The 15,376-nt window shown below is 41.1% G+C and overlaps 1 protein-coding gene across 1 annotated transcript in view; it reads left to right on the top strand.

The window, feature by feature from the left end:
* Window positions 1–15,376, top strand: part of csmd3b (CUB and Sushi multiple domains 3b) — a 2,186,187-nt gene that overhangs the window by 2,005,165 nt on the left and 165,646 nt on the right. The window contains exons 43-45 of the mRNA XM_059983996.1: window positions 7,809–7,986; window positions 10,896–11,041; window positions 11,578–11,658. Of these exons, the coding sequence (XP_059839979.1) occupies window positions 7,809–7,986; window positions 10,896–11,041; window positions 11,578–11,658 (405 nt within the window). The remainder of the gene's footprint in view (window positions 1–7,808; window positions 7,987–10,895; window positions 11,042–11,577; window positions 11,659–15,376) is intronic.

Here is a 15,376-nt window from a genome sequence, read left to right as displayed (position 1 = left end):
AACATAAAGGAATTGTACTTCACATTTTTAAAAAATAACTGCTGATAATCTTTTGCAGATGTTAATTTTGTTTCATTCTAAGGGACGTCTAAGAGGCCATCTTCAGAATCAGGCCAACCTTATTCGGTAGCATTAACTACCAGTTAAAAATCTGCCAGTTTTATTTTGAGATGGATGTATGCTCAGACAATATTCATAATAGGCTAGTTCTTGTCAAGAGCTGCTGACAGATCAATGCAAGGCTGCCAGTATTTCCTTGACTAAGAGCCAACATGGGTTCGTAAACACGGACGTCTGAAGCATGGTGGTAGTTCTTTCCAGGTGATTTTCTGACTGTTGCAAAGCTGACTTCAAGTGTAAAGTAGCAATTTAACAACACTGGGTGGGGTACGCTTGGTCAGAATCAGAATCAGGTTTTAATATCATTGACGTATGTTGTGAAATTTGTTGTTATGCAGGAGCAGAAAAAAACTGTAAATTACTGTAAGAAGTGTGTGTGTATATATATATATATATATATATACATTTTTAAAGTTAAATTAAATAAGCAGTGCAAGAAGATAAACAAAAAATAGTGAGGTAGTGTTCATTGGTTCAATATCCATTCAGAAATCTGATAGCGGAGGGGAGGAAGCTGTTCCTGAATCATTGAGTGCGTGCCCTTAGGCTCAAATACCTCTTCCCTGATGGTAGCAATAAGAAGAGGTTATGTTCCGGGTCATGGGGGCGGTGGTGGGGGGATCCCTTATGATGGATGCTGTCATTTTGAGGCATACATTAGTGGAGGAGAACTGCTGGAAGGGATTAAGATGATGATTATTATTATTTTCAATTATATCTGCCCTGTCTATTGGAATGTCTTTGATTAATTTATTCCTCTTTAGTAGTGTTTTAAAAATTTATAATAGTTTGGAAGGGTTTTGCACCTTTCTGAATAGTTACAGATTTGACAACTTTGAGAGGCATCTCAACTAGGTTGTAAACACAAGGAAATCTGCAGATGCTGGAAATTGAAACAACACACACAAAATGCTGCTGTGTTCCACCAGCATTTTGCATGTGTTGTTTCAATTAGGTTGTGAAGCTCTCATGAAGTTCTGTCAACTGATCTTTGCTGACCTAAGTTGCGAATTCAAACTAATCTCATCCTTCTGCATTTGGTCCACATCTCGCCAATGTTTTAAAACCTTTTACACAAGAGATTCTGCAGATTGTGGAAATCCAGCATTCTGTGTGTGTAGCTCTAGCCCATACCATACACCTACAAAGTTCTGTCTGGAAAAAGAACTTGGCCTTTTTATCATAAGCGCAAGAGATTCTGCAGATGCTGGAAATCCAGAATAACACGCACAAAATGCTGGAGGAACTCAGCAGGTTGGGCAGCATCTATGGAGTGGAAATAAAGGGTCAACTTTTCATACCAAGATTATTCATCAGTCCTGATAAAGGGCCTCAGACCGAAATGTCAACTGTTTATTCCTCTCCATAGATGCTGCCTGACCTTCTGAGTTCCTCCAGCGTTTTGGATTTCCTTTAAAGCTTTCCCTGAAACTAAAATGTAGACTCTTCTGCCCTGGGCAAAGTCTGACCATCACCCGTCAGCCTCCTCCATTCCAGAAAAAGCAGGTCCTTTCTTCAGTTTCTCCATATAACTCAAGCCTTTCATTCCAGTCAAGTTTTCAATAATCTTTTTTTGCCTCTCCTCAAATATAAGCAGCACTGGGGCCCCACAGGGGACTGCATTGGCTCCCTTCCTGTTTACCCTGGTACCTCGGACTTTAGATACCACCCTGGTCCATGCCATTTGCAGAATTTCACTGATGACTCAACAATAGTCAGGTGTATAAAGGGAGGACGGGAGGATGAATACAGGGTCCTGGTGGAGGACTTTGTCAAATGGTGCAAGCTGAATCATCTGCAGCTCAACATCAGTTAGACAAAGGAGATGGTGATGGACTTTAGGAAGACTAAGCCTGCACTGCTCTTTTTTATGATTGATGGTGAGGGCGTGGATGTGTTGAGGACCTACAAGTACCTGGGGTTGCACCTGGATGACAGACTTGACTGAAGCACCAACACAGAGGCTGTGTACAAGAAGGGCCAGAGTCGCCTCTACTTTCTGAGAAGACTGAGGTCATTTGGAGTATGCAGGCCTCTCCTTCACATGTTCTACCAGTCTGTTGTCACCAGTACAATCTCCTATGTGGTGGTGTGCTGGGGCAATAAATTGATTAGAAAGGCTGACTCTGTTATAGGCATCTAACTGGAGACTGTGATAGAACAAAGGACCCTTTGGAAAGTCCTGACAATTTCAGACAATGTTTCTTACCCTCTGTGTGCCACCTTGGTTGAACAGTGGAGCCCTTTTAGTAATAGACTAAGACAATTTCAATGTCCCAAAGAGTGTTATTTGAGGTCATTATTACCCTCGGCCATTATGCTCTATCATGAGTCAGCTATAGCCAGGGAAGTAATGACCCCATCCTGTTAGACTGCTTGAGGTAAACTTATTTTTTATTCTTTCTTACTTCTCTTCTAACATTTGTATTATTGTAAATCTGAGCACTTATAATGCTACTGTGACTGTACAATTTCCTTTGGGATCAATTAAGTACATATCTATCTATCTTAATCATAGCAGGGATTCTACAGATGTATTCAGAGTAAACTGATTGCGAGGGACAAAATTGGTCCTCTGGAAGATCAGAATGGTAATCTTCGAGTGGAGCCAAAAGAGATGGACAGGATCTTAAATGAAGTTTTTGCATCGGTATTTACTCAGGAATCGGACACAGAGTATTGAAGTGAGGGAAAGTGGCATCAACTCAAGGACCCTAAACAGATTACAGAGGAGGGGGTGTTTGCTGTCCTGAGGTAAATCAGGGTGGATAAATCCCCAGGGTCTGGCATGGTTTTCCCTCAGATCCTGCAGGAAGCAAGTGCAGAAGTTACCAGGGCTCCAGCAGAGATATTTAAATCATCCTTAGCAACAGGTGAGGTATTAGGGGATTGAACGATAGTGAACGTCATTCCCCTGTTCAAGAAAAGCTCTGAAACTAAACCAGGAAACTTTTGGCCACTGAGCCTGACATCAGGAGTGGGAAAGTTATTGGAAGGTATTCTCGTGGACCAGATGTATAAATATTTGGATGGACATGGACTGATTAAGGATAGTCAGCATGGCTTCATTACTTGCAGCGGGTTCTGGACTAGCTGGAAAAATGGGCTGAAAAATGTCGGATGAAATTTAATAGAGACAAATGCGGGGTGTTGCAACTTCGGTAGGACCGAACAGGTATGGTCGGTCACAGAGAACGGTATGGCACTGAGGAGTGTGATAGAACAAAGAGGTCATGGGATACAGGTCCAGACTTCATTGAAAGTGGTGTCATAGGCAGATAAGGTCATTAAGAAAACTTTTATTGCTCTGATTTTCATAAATCAAAGCATTCAGTACAGAAGATGGGATGTTATGTTGAAGATGTGTAAGACATTGGTGAGGCCTAATTTGGAGTATTGTGGGTAGTTTTGGTCACCTGCCTACAGGAAAGATGGAAATAAAGTTGAAAGAGTACAGGAAAAATTACGAAAATGTTGCTGGGTTTGGAGGACCAGAGTTAAAAGGAAAGGGTGAATAGGTGAGGACTTTATTTTGTGGAACATAGAAGATTGAGAGGAGATTAGATGGAAGTATACAAAATTATGAGGGTTATAGATAGTATAAATGCAAGTAGGCTTTTTTCACTGAAGTTGGGTGGGTCATGGGTTAAGGGTGAAAGGTGCAAGTTTAAGGAAATCATGAGGAGAAACTTGTTCAATCTGAGGGTCATGAGAGTGTGGAGTGAGCTGTCAGCACAAGAGGTGCATGTAAGGTCAATTTCAATGTTTAAGAGCAGTTTGGATAGGTACATGGATGGTAGGCCAGTGCAGGCCGATGGGAGTAGGCAGTCTTAATGGTTCGGCAGGAACTAGATGGGCTGAAGGGTCTTTCTATGCACTATACTTTTCTATGAATCTATGTATGTGGTTGGGAGGGGTAAGGAGGGCTAAGGTTCAAGTCAAGGTTGTTAGGACTAGGCAAAATAATAATTCCCACAGGCTAGATGGGCCAAAGGGCCTGTGTCTGTGCTATAGTGCTGTATGACTCGATTGCATGGAGAGGAGGGGTGTGAAAGGCTCCAGCCTTCCAGGACTTCACTCACGGCTAATGATGAAACATACATCTCTGTCAGGGCCGCAGCTATTTCTTCCCGAGCTTCAGACTCCAGGGATATTCTTAGTCAGGCTCTGGGGATTTTTCCACCTCTGTGCACTTCACGGCCTCCTCATTTGTAATGTGGATATTTTTCTAGACATCAGTGTTCTCTTCCATGAACTCACCAGCTTCCATGTCTTCTGCGCAGTGAATAGAGACGAGAAATATTCATTTAATACCTGACTCATCTGCCTTGGTTCCACAGATAGATGATCACATTAATCCTTAATGAGGCCTATTCGCTTCCCTGATATTCTTTAGTCCTTAATGTGCTTTCAGAATCTTTTAGGCTTCTTCTTTAATTTACCTGCCACAAATGTTTCATATCTCCTCTTTGCCTGCTTAATTTCCTTCTTGAGTGCAGTCCTATATCCCTTATTCTCTTCAGGAGATTTGCTTGATCTCAGCAGCCTACACTTAACAAAGCCTCCTTTATCTGAGTAAATTCTCTTTATCCTTTGTTAACCAAGGCTTCTTAATCCCACCAGCCTTGCTTCTCACTCTAATGGGAACCTGTTGGCTCTGAACACCCCTTGCCTCACTTTTAAGAGCCTCCCACTTGCCAGAATTCTTGGTCAATGAACTTTTCTCTGGATTTGGTCCTGCTGTGAATTCCCTATGTGACGGGATTCACAAGCAGAAAAGTGCTGCAACCACACAGGGCTCCACCGCAGGGGCTCGATGCCAGGACTTAGAGCAAATGATCCACACTAAGTACTTGTGATCTCTCTGCTTTGGCTGCCAATTAGTGCAGGCAGTGTGCTGATGGTCCTAAAGTGCGGGCCATAAATATTGAAGCTACAGTATTCTACAGTAAAGTCAGTTTTTCAGAGTGCTTTAAAAGTATTACATTTTAAACTGAAAATAGCTATGTCTTCAACAATGATGTCTTGCTGAGTAAAGGAATGCTATTCTAGATCTTAAGCACTAAATATTTAATACTCGATTTCAAAGCATTGATTGATTTTACAACTGAAGTTCTCAATATTACTTAATACAACTCAAGTTCTCCCTTTTGTTTGTCACTTAGTTACCTTTGATTACTATTTCTTTTTCTTTTTATATTTGCACTATTTGTTGTCTTTGCATATTGGTTGTTTGTCCTTTTTATGTAGTTTTTCACTGATTCTATTGTGTTTCTTTGAATTTACTGCGGATACAATAGGGTCTTTTAAGAGCCTCTCAGACAGGTACTCGGTGCTTAGAAGAATAGAGGGCTATGCGCTCGGGAAATTCTCGGCAGTTTCTAGAGTAGGTTACATGGTTGGCACAACATTGTGGGCCGAAGGGCCTGTAATGTGCTCTAGATTTCTATTTTCTATGTTCTATGAATGCCCACAAGAAAATGATTTTCAGTTTAGTAGGTGCTGACATATGTGTACTTTGATAATAAATTTACAGTGACTTTGATCTATGTGAATATTAATGGATAGTGGGGTTCCTACCAAAGGAAGTGTAAGGCGCTCCTTCCCTCCACTAGCCTGCGGGTCACTCTTGGGCAAGGTGTAGCACTTGCTTACCCCCTGATCAGGGTCACTTGAAGCCATAGGAGTAGGTGGTGTTTGGTTGTATGAGCAGCTCATGCATATCACAAGTACTGGTTATGCGACCAGGCCGACAGTCTGAAGAGTATCGATAATGGCTGAGATCACCTTTCTTGTAAAGACACTGCCCAGAAGAAGGTAATGGCAAACCACTTCTGTAGAAAAATTTGCCAAGAACAATCATGCTCGTGGATAAGTCCATGATCGCCTATGTCATATGACACGGCACATGATGATGATGATGATGATGATGATGAGTATTAGAAGTGTCATTCATCAGTGAAATAACAATATTGACAGGATTCGTCAACATTCGTGTTGGTCAGATCATTACACATCCTTGCTGATGTTAGGTGAATGGCTTTCAGATGGTTCCACAGATCTATAAGAAGTTTTCATGTTCTCCCTGTGATCGCGCTGCTTTCCTCCGGATGCTCCAGTTTTCTCCCACATTACAAAGGTATACAGTAAGCATTAGGGTTATCAAATTGCAGACATGGTCTTATGTTCCTGGAAGCATGGTGACACTTGTTGGCTGCCCCGGCACATTCCTCTGACTGTGTTGGTCTTTGACACAGATGACACATTTCACTGTATTTTGCAATGTACATGTAACAAACAAAGCTGATCTTTAGACAAGAGCGTGCAAAACGTCATAAAATGCAACACCGTCAGACATGCCCAGCAGGTCAGACTGGGCTAATGGGAGGGGAGGGGGAGAGAGGGGGGGAGAGGGGGAGGGAAAGGGAGAGGGGGAGGGGGGGGGAGAGAGAGAGAGAGAGAGAGAGAGAGAGAGAGAGAGAGAGCGAGCGAGAGAGACTGAACCAATGTTACAGATGGTTGATTTACAGTAGAAATGGCCAGACCTGGTACAGATGGAGAAAGCAAATTGTTGAATTTGATATTGAATCTGGTCAACTTCCTCATCCCTGGATGGAACATGCAGTGTAGTTCATTAATGACATTTACATTGGACTTCATTACAACAGTGTGCAAGACTACAGACAGATCAGAGAATCTGTAGGGGTGATACATATATTCAAAGTGGCAGTAATAGGAAATTCAAGGTCACCCTGTGGACTGAACACAGGTATTCTGAAAAATCATCAAACTATCAGAATTTGGCTTCTCCAAATTGGAAGAGAGCACAGTATGCTCTGAGCACCAAATACAATACTCCGGATGAGAAGAAGTGTAAATGAATCACAGATTTACCTGGAAGATCTGTTGAGGCCCATGCATAGTGAGGTAAGGGACAGTTGTTGCATCCCCTATGAGGAAGGGTAACACCAGAAGTAACTTGCATGACTTTCTGTGGAAAGGAGTTTCCTAAAGTCACTTATATTTAACCTCATATGTATCAGCCCTCAACTGGGGGCTCAAACTAACATAAAGTTGCATAATAATTTAATCTATGTTTTAATTGACAAAATCCCATTAAAACTAAATTATGTTTGAATCTTAAACTGGTAACTTAACAAGTGCTTGCCATAAGGTTGAAGATTAGTGTTATTTGTCACATGCACATCAAAGCATTGAACCATACAGTGAAATGTCTTGCTTGCACCAACAACTAACACAGTCTGACGACATGCTGGGGGCAGTCCACAAGTATCAGCATGTTTCTGGTACCAACAATTTACGAACCCTAACTAACCTGAATGTGGGAGGAGACTCATACAATCACAGGAAAAACGTGCAAAATCTTTACCAACAGGAGTACAGTCCATTGTCACTTAGGTTTCAATAGGTGCATTTAATGTCAGAGGAAGGTATACAATATACATCCTGAAATTCGTTTTCTTTGCAGTCATCCACGACAACAGAGGAGTGCCCCAAAAAATGAAAGAAAGTTAAAACGTTAGAACCACACAGCCCCCCCCACAACGCCCCCTCCCATTGAGTTTGATCCATCTGATCTTCTAACTTTTTGCGGCTATTAATGTTTTTTCCATGTAGGAATATGCATAAATTAATTTTCAAAAACATTGTTTCTCATGCTTCTCTAGCTCTCTGTGGAGGCAATATTACAGCACTGAATGGTACCATCTACTCTCCCGGGTATCCTGATGAATACCCTAACTTTCAGGACTGCTTTTGGATTGTTAAAGTGCCTCCAGGCCATGGAATCTACATCAACTTTACTGTCTTGCAAACAGAACCTATATATGATTTTATCACAGTATGGTAAGACATACATTTTCTCAAATTGGTTTATTTAGGCAGTGATAAAATCGAAATGTCTATTATTGAGTTACAGCATTGCAGTTTTGTCATGATAATTCTTTAGATAGGTCTTTACACCTGAACCAGTTTGCTATCAACTAGGATAATTATCATCTCCCTGCACAGTGACTTTCTCACAGATTTTTATCATTTATGTAGCTGTTCTAAAAATATGTTTCATTGATACCATTGACTGTTGTGATATGAACACTGAAAATTGTGCAAAGCAGGTTAGGCAGCAACTGCCAAGAAAGAAACAGTTAACATTTCAGATGAATGATTTCCTTTGAAAAAAATTGAGTTAAAATAAGTTTTAAGGAAAGGACTGTGAATAGGAGAATAGAAATGGAAAAAAGATGAAAGATTACATCACAAGATGGATGTCCTATCAGAGATGAAGGACTGTAATAATGGGATAAGTAAGGGAATAAGTTTGCAGAGTGGAAGATCATGGAGTCAGTTGGAGATAGTTATTTGTGGACTTTACACGCAAGTTTTAAAAAGTAAGCAGGTTCTGTTGGTGAATCTGTGGAATTCTCTGCCACAGTAAACAGTTGAGGCCAGTTCATTGGCTATATTTAAGAGGGAGTTAGATATGGCCCTTGTGGCTAAAGGGATCAGGGGCTATGGAGAGAAAGCAGGTACAGGGTTCTGAGTTGGATGATCAGCCATGATCATACTGAATGGCGGTGCAGGCTCGAAGGGCCGAATGGCCTACTCCTGCACCTATTTTCCATGTTCCTATGTTTCTAAGGCAGTCCTACATTGATTTCAATGCCGACTGACAACTCCTGTGACGCTTCTGGTACCAAACTGTACCAGTTTGGGTTCATCGGATGCGTGGAGAGGGGGAGCTTGCTACATGCATAACAGCTTCCTCTGGGTTGCGTACTGGCTTGTGTATCATGTAGATAGCTAGAAAGCAATGTCCATGGTCAACTTTGACTGACAGAGGCCTCAGCAGCAGCTCCTGACTGACATGGTCAAGGCATCTGAGCTGGATGTACTCAGGACCATCTAGAAGTCTGAAAAAGTCAAAGATAAGTCTTTTATTGAGGTGGTCCCACCCAAAGTGCAAATAGTAGGTAAGTGATCACCAGGAGAAGTAATTGGAGTAGCAATCAGTGTAGAGTTCCCCTGTGGCTGTTCCCCTCAGCGATGAGTATACCCCTTTGGATACTCCTGAGGGTATGACATATCAGGCTCAGCAAGCAGCTATGGTTCTCCAGTGGCACCGCGACCAGTTCTGAATCTCAACAAGGAAGGGTAAGGTCAGGCAGAGTGACAGTGATAGGAGACTTGATAGTTAGGGGACAAACTGCAGATTCTGTGGCCGTGAAAGAGAGGCCAGGATGGTGTGTTGGCTCCCATTTGCCAGATGTCTCAGAGCGGCTGCAGAAGACTCTCAACAGGGAGGGTGAACAGCCAGATGTTGTCATGCACTTTGGCGTCAATGACATAGGTAGAAAGGGGGGAAGAGGTCCTGCACAGTGAATGTAGGGAGTTTGGTAAAAGACTGAAGGAACGGCACCTCTGACTGAATAAATTCCCTTCGCGTTCACCTTAAGCATTGCAATTTTCACCCTTACCTACTATATGACCTCTAGTTCTAGTCTCACTCAACGTCAATGGAAAAAACCTGCTTGTACTTACCCACCATAATTTTGTATACCTCTGTAAAACCTCCCCTCACTCTCCAATCTTCCAGGGAATAAAGTCCTAAACTCTTCAGTCTTTCCTCAGGTACGTTAAATATAGTGAACACATATCCATGATTATTTTTTATCCCTGGTTTGATTATTCCAAGCTACCTCTACCCAGTTGTTCGCATTCTGGTCTCTGTAAACCTTCTGCCTATGTCTAAATTCAGAATAAGTTCTATTCACCCATCACATCTTCTTTGCTGATCAACATTGGCAAGCAGTTAAGCAAATGGTTTGATTTTCAAACTCCCATGTTTGACTACAAGCCCCATTCGTCCCTCTTACTATAATCTCATCTAGCCTACATCCCTCCAAAAATAGGCACTTGTCTAATTTTAGGCTTTGGATGAACCCAGAGTAATTAATGAATTACTGTTTACACATTATAGATTTTGAAAATTCCTCTCTTTATCTCTTACTTTTTACCTCTTTTTCCTCTGAGTAGAATCTCTCTCTTTGAATAAACATTTGGTCATCTATCCTAAAAACCCTTCTTTTAATTCTGCTTCAATTTTTAAGTACCGTTAGTTAATGAAGTCGCCTTCCTGGGATGTTTTGTGATATTGAAGTTGAAATATATACTATGTGGAAATTCTTACTGTTCATGGTCTTAATGTATTAATATTTTAATATTTTAGCAAAGTCTCTCATGGGAGGATTGTTAAGAAGATTCAGACACATTCAGGATAAGGTAGTAAATTGGATTTGACACTGGCTTCATGGGAGAGGCCAGGGAGTGGTGGTAGATGTCTGGTTCTCTGTCTGGAGGCCTGTGGCCAGATTTAGTAGAGGTTATGAGTGGTACAGGCTGGGTAAATGTAAGCAGGCATTTTCCACAGATTATGTGTGAGCCTAAAATTAAAGGTAATGTTTATGAGAGGAACTTCACTCGGAGAGAAGTGTGAGTGTGGAATAAACTGCCGGTTGAAGTGGCAGATGTGGGTTGGATTTCAACATTTAAGAGAAGTTTGGATAAGTACACGGACGGGAGAAGTATAGAGGGCTATGGTCCTGGTGCAGGTCGATCAGAATAGGCAGAATAATAGTTTGGCATGGCCTAGATGAGCTGAAGGGCCATCAAGTACTGTCATGTTCTAAGACTATGTTGTTACCTGTGCATGAATCTGCTGTTGATTAACAGCCTAATTGATTGCTTATCTTACATAGGGATGGGCCAGAACAGACTGCCCCTCAGATTGGACAGTTCAGTGGAAATACAGCACTGGAGTCCGTCTACAGCACGTCAAATCAGATCCTGATCAAATTCCACAGTGACTTTACAACAGGCGGCTTCTTCATTCTCAGTTACCATGGTTGGTTTCTGTTTAGTGTTCATTCATTTCTTAGATGGGATTAAGTTGTTGTCATGTTTAGAGATTAAATTTAATTGTTGATCGTATGTAAATCAAAACCTGCAGAAATGTAGAAATTCACCTTCAGTTGCTTGAACTGAACCTGCTTAATCTGGTTCCATGACTTCATTGAAACTGAAGTTAGGGAATAGAGTGCAAATGTGACTGCTGTCCCGTAACACATTTAGCACAAGCAGCCGGTTTAAGCTTCAATCAATAGCTACTGTATTTTGCACATCAGAATCCAAACTGAATTAGTTCGCCAAAGGGTTATTCACTGGTATCCACATATGTTAAATCTGTAAATTCCTGTTTACATCCAGAATTTGTGTTTGACTTTTAATTCAAATTCTGTGGTTTTAGGTAAGATATTTTATTAATTGAATTTGAAATTAATTTTCCCAAAGAATATAGTTTTGTTTATAGCCACAGATTTATTTTAGTATTTAACAAGGGGTTGCTTTGATTATGGGTTGTTGAACTTTTGATTTTTACAGCATACCAACTGCGGATCTGCCAGTCTCCTTCTGCGATGCTCACGGGGCAGAATTTGACAGAGGATGAAGAATTTGAAATAGGTATGTCCAAACTCCTCCAGAGTCACGTTTTTTGGACTGTGTTTTCTCTGTAACTTTCTTTTGCTGTCAATTCAAATCACTCTTGCCGTAGAAGCCTTAAATGTAACTTCTATAAACTTAGCAGAAAATTTAATGGGATGTCTGCTGACAAATTATTCAAGTTTCAGGTATGACAAGGTTAAGTTATAAAATGTTGGGGGTAGATAAGATGTTCATCTGGACATTGTTGATAGTAGTGGAACTTTGAAGAAACAATGTTAGGTGAAGTGGTGGCTGTCTAGCATCTTTCTTTGTGGACAGCTGAGTAGATAGTGCACTGCATGGAAAGTATCAAAAACTCTTTGTCCATGCATTCTGCAAGATTGATGTTGATTGTCTGAGTGCGTTGGACTAAAGTTTTCAATTGTGTTTTATTTTTCCCTTATTGACCCTTTGTGATTTTGTCAATATTTCTTGCATTTCTGCTGATAGGAGAGAAGTACCTGCCACTATTTCATGAGAGACTAAAAGAAAGAACTAATTATTTAAGCAAACTTGTATGATCTGAAAATTAAGATTGCAAAAATATGGATTTAACCTGTTTGGTTTTAAGCTGTTAGTTTAATGTCTTCTGTAAAACTGAAAACAATTAACTACGGTGATTTATTGCCTATTATTCAGGTTTACTGAAACCAGATATATACAGTGTATATAAAAAAAAATAACTCATTTAAAAGCAGAGGCTAGCATATACATGAGAAAGTCTTCAGATGTCAGAAATGCAAAGCAACACATACAAGATACTGAAGGAACTCAGCAGGTTAGGCAGTATCGATGGGAAAAAAATAAACAGTCAACATTTGGGCCAAGACTCTTCTTCGGGAAGAAACAGACACCTCTATTCAGAAGAATACTGGCATGTTTGTTTTGTGTGTGCACGCCCAAGACTTTTGCACAGCACTGTACAAAAATCCTGATGAGACTAGACAGACAGGATGTATGTACCCAATGGTGAGGAAGTCTTGAACCAACCTAAGTGTCTGTTATATAGGACTGAAATTTAGATTTTATTTCAATGAATTTTCCACCATTGAAGACAGTTGAGGCCAAAATCACTAAATATATTCAAGGAGGAATTGTATACTTCACGGTGTATGGGAAGAAAGGAGATACCCAATATCTAAATTAAGGTGAACAGACATTGTCATATTGAATAAGTGAGCAGACTAATGCTGCTGTGATTTGTTCCTGTCCTCATACAGTGAGAATAAATTCCAATACATAATGATCAACCCATTCATATATTTCCTGGTGACCATTCCTGTTTGCTTCCAGTAATGCATGTTTGGAAATCTGCTGGTCTTTTTGCATTGATTTTCTTATGCAATTAAATAGAATCCTAGTGCTGTCACTGACTTTATAACCACAAAAAAAAAATGTGATCTGTCGACATTGTTTAACACAAGACATTCTGCAGGCACTGGAAATGCAGAGTAACACACACAAACTGCTGGAAGAACTCAGCAGGTCAGGCAGCAGCTAAGGAAAGGAATAAAGGGTCAACGTTGTGGACCAAAGCCCTTCATCAGGACTGGAAAGGAAGAGAGAAGAAGTCAGAATTATACGCCTCATCACTCTGTTCCCTCTTCTCTCCTTTTCTGTTCCCCTTTCTGACTCCCCTCTTACCCTTTCTCCTCCTCACCTACCTCACCTCCTCTTGTGCCCCCCCCCCCCACCTTTTTTGCCCATGGCCTACTCTCCTCTCCTATCTGGTTCCTTCTATAGCCAGTTACTTTGTTTCACCAATAATCTCACAGCTTCTCACTTCATCCCCCCTTTCCCCACCCACCCTCTTTTCCTCTCATCTGGTTTCATCTCCTAGCTTGGACTCCTTCCGCTCCCCCCACCTTCTTACTCTGGCTTCTTTTATTTTTGTCTTTGTTTTACTATGCAGCCAGTCCCAATTTCCTGTATTCAGCCAAGCCCTGCTCCTCCACAGACCTACCTAAGTGTTTCTTTGTCCTTCAGCTTCTTTTAAAATCGTTTCTCTCTCTCTCCCTAAATCCCTGCCCCGTAGTCAGAGAGGACTTGTCTTCTGCCAAGTGAACACTAGAGGGCAGTACTGAATGTCGCACCACACCACCTCCAGCACTCAAGTGGAGCGCACTGACTCCGCCTCTGTCCTGTGCACTTGTAAGCGGGCGACACAGCAGCTCGTGGCCTACACCTCGCTATCACCGAGGCCACGCAGCTTGCCCACTGTCCAGCCCCGCCATTTGCCAGTAAACCAGTCAATCGGACTTGCATTAACAGTGTCCAACGGGATCTTGCGATCACAAGAAAAGCGACCAAGACAGCTGCTTGCTGTTAGACTGCACACCTCCTTTGCACACTAACTCGTCTGATGCACCAAGTCCTGTCCCTTCAGTTTCTCTGCCATCGAGCAACTTGCCAACGGGATAGACCCGCAGTACTTTAAATTCTTAATGTCCATTGGGGTCTTGCGATTGTTTAAAAAATACATCTTAAAGGACAATAACACCTTTGGTTGGCCTCGTGGAAGCCACTGTATCTGAGTGCACTGCTGGAAGCTCATAGAACATAGAACAGTATAGTACAGGAACAGGTCCTTTATGTTATTTTGAATTTTATTTCCATATCTTCAAATTTGAAGATATTGCAAGCCCTACGTCTAGTGGAATAGCAAACCAAAATAAATACATTTCCTGTAGTCTTTCTGCATAAATCTACAACTGATATCACCCGTGTAGCTTGAAGCTGTGGAACAGAAATAAACCAATTAGCAGCTGTGCATTTGAGCAGATTAGTGTTTGCCGATGGGTCTCTTCATTGCTGTTACGAGAATATTGTAAAGACTGTTGAGATATCAATTCAGCAGACCTTTTATTACTCTTGCTAAGAAGGCGTGATCACACAAAGTGATCAAAGGGGCACAATTTTATTCAATAATTTTCAAGTTATCCTGCATATACAAATAAATTTGAAAAGGACTCAAATGTTAGGAAGATCCATTGACAATAAAATGCAATTTCCTATCAAGGAAAAAAGTCCCTATTTTCAGATAGGCCACAAAACAATGAATTTCACAACATCCAGTTTGTCAGTGATAATAAACCTGTTAACTATTTGTTTGCTCATTGAGATACAATGTCCTTCCAGCCCTTTGAATTGCACTGCCCGGTGATCGCCTACTTAACGCTTGGCTAATTACAGGTCAATTTACAATGACCAGTTAACCTACCGACCCATAGGTCTTTGGACCGTGGGGGAAAGCCCACACGGTCACAGGGAGAATGTACAAATTCCTTCCAGACAACGATGGGAATTGAAAGCGTTGTGCTAACCATCACGCTATGGTGTCAACCCTTTAATGAGCCAGCCACTTGATTAATGGGTATTCGATCATGGTCCATGTTCTATCTTAAGATCTTATGTAGCAGAGATTGCCTCTAATCATTTATAGAGCAAGAAGCTCGGGTGAAATTTTAGATAAAATGAGTAGGGAAGGAATAGTAAGAATACATTTCTGCACCTTTGTAGTTTGATTCTGCAGTTTAGACAGTGCTTGAATGTTTAATTTGTCCTCCTAGCACAAAGACCCAGGTTGGCCTCAAAAAACACAGTAACAATATTTGATAGACATTGATTGTAACTAAATGTGCTGCAGATCGTTATTGATCAGTACAGGTATGAATATTATTAGCTCCTTCTGCTTGTT

This window comes from Hypanus sabinus, chromosome 1 (assembly GCF_030144855.1).
Source record: "Hypanus sabinus isolate sHypSab1 chromosome 1, sHypSab1.hap1, whole genome shotgun sequence".
NCBI classification, from domain to species: domain Eukaryota; kingdom Metazoa; phylum Chordata; class Chondrichthyes; order Myliobatiformes; family Dasyatidae; genus Hypanus; species Hypanus sabinus.
Note: the sequence above shows the minus strand (reverse complement) of the source record. Positions and strands in the feature narration are given on the sequence as shown.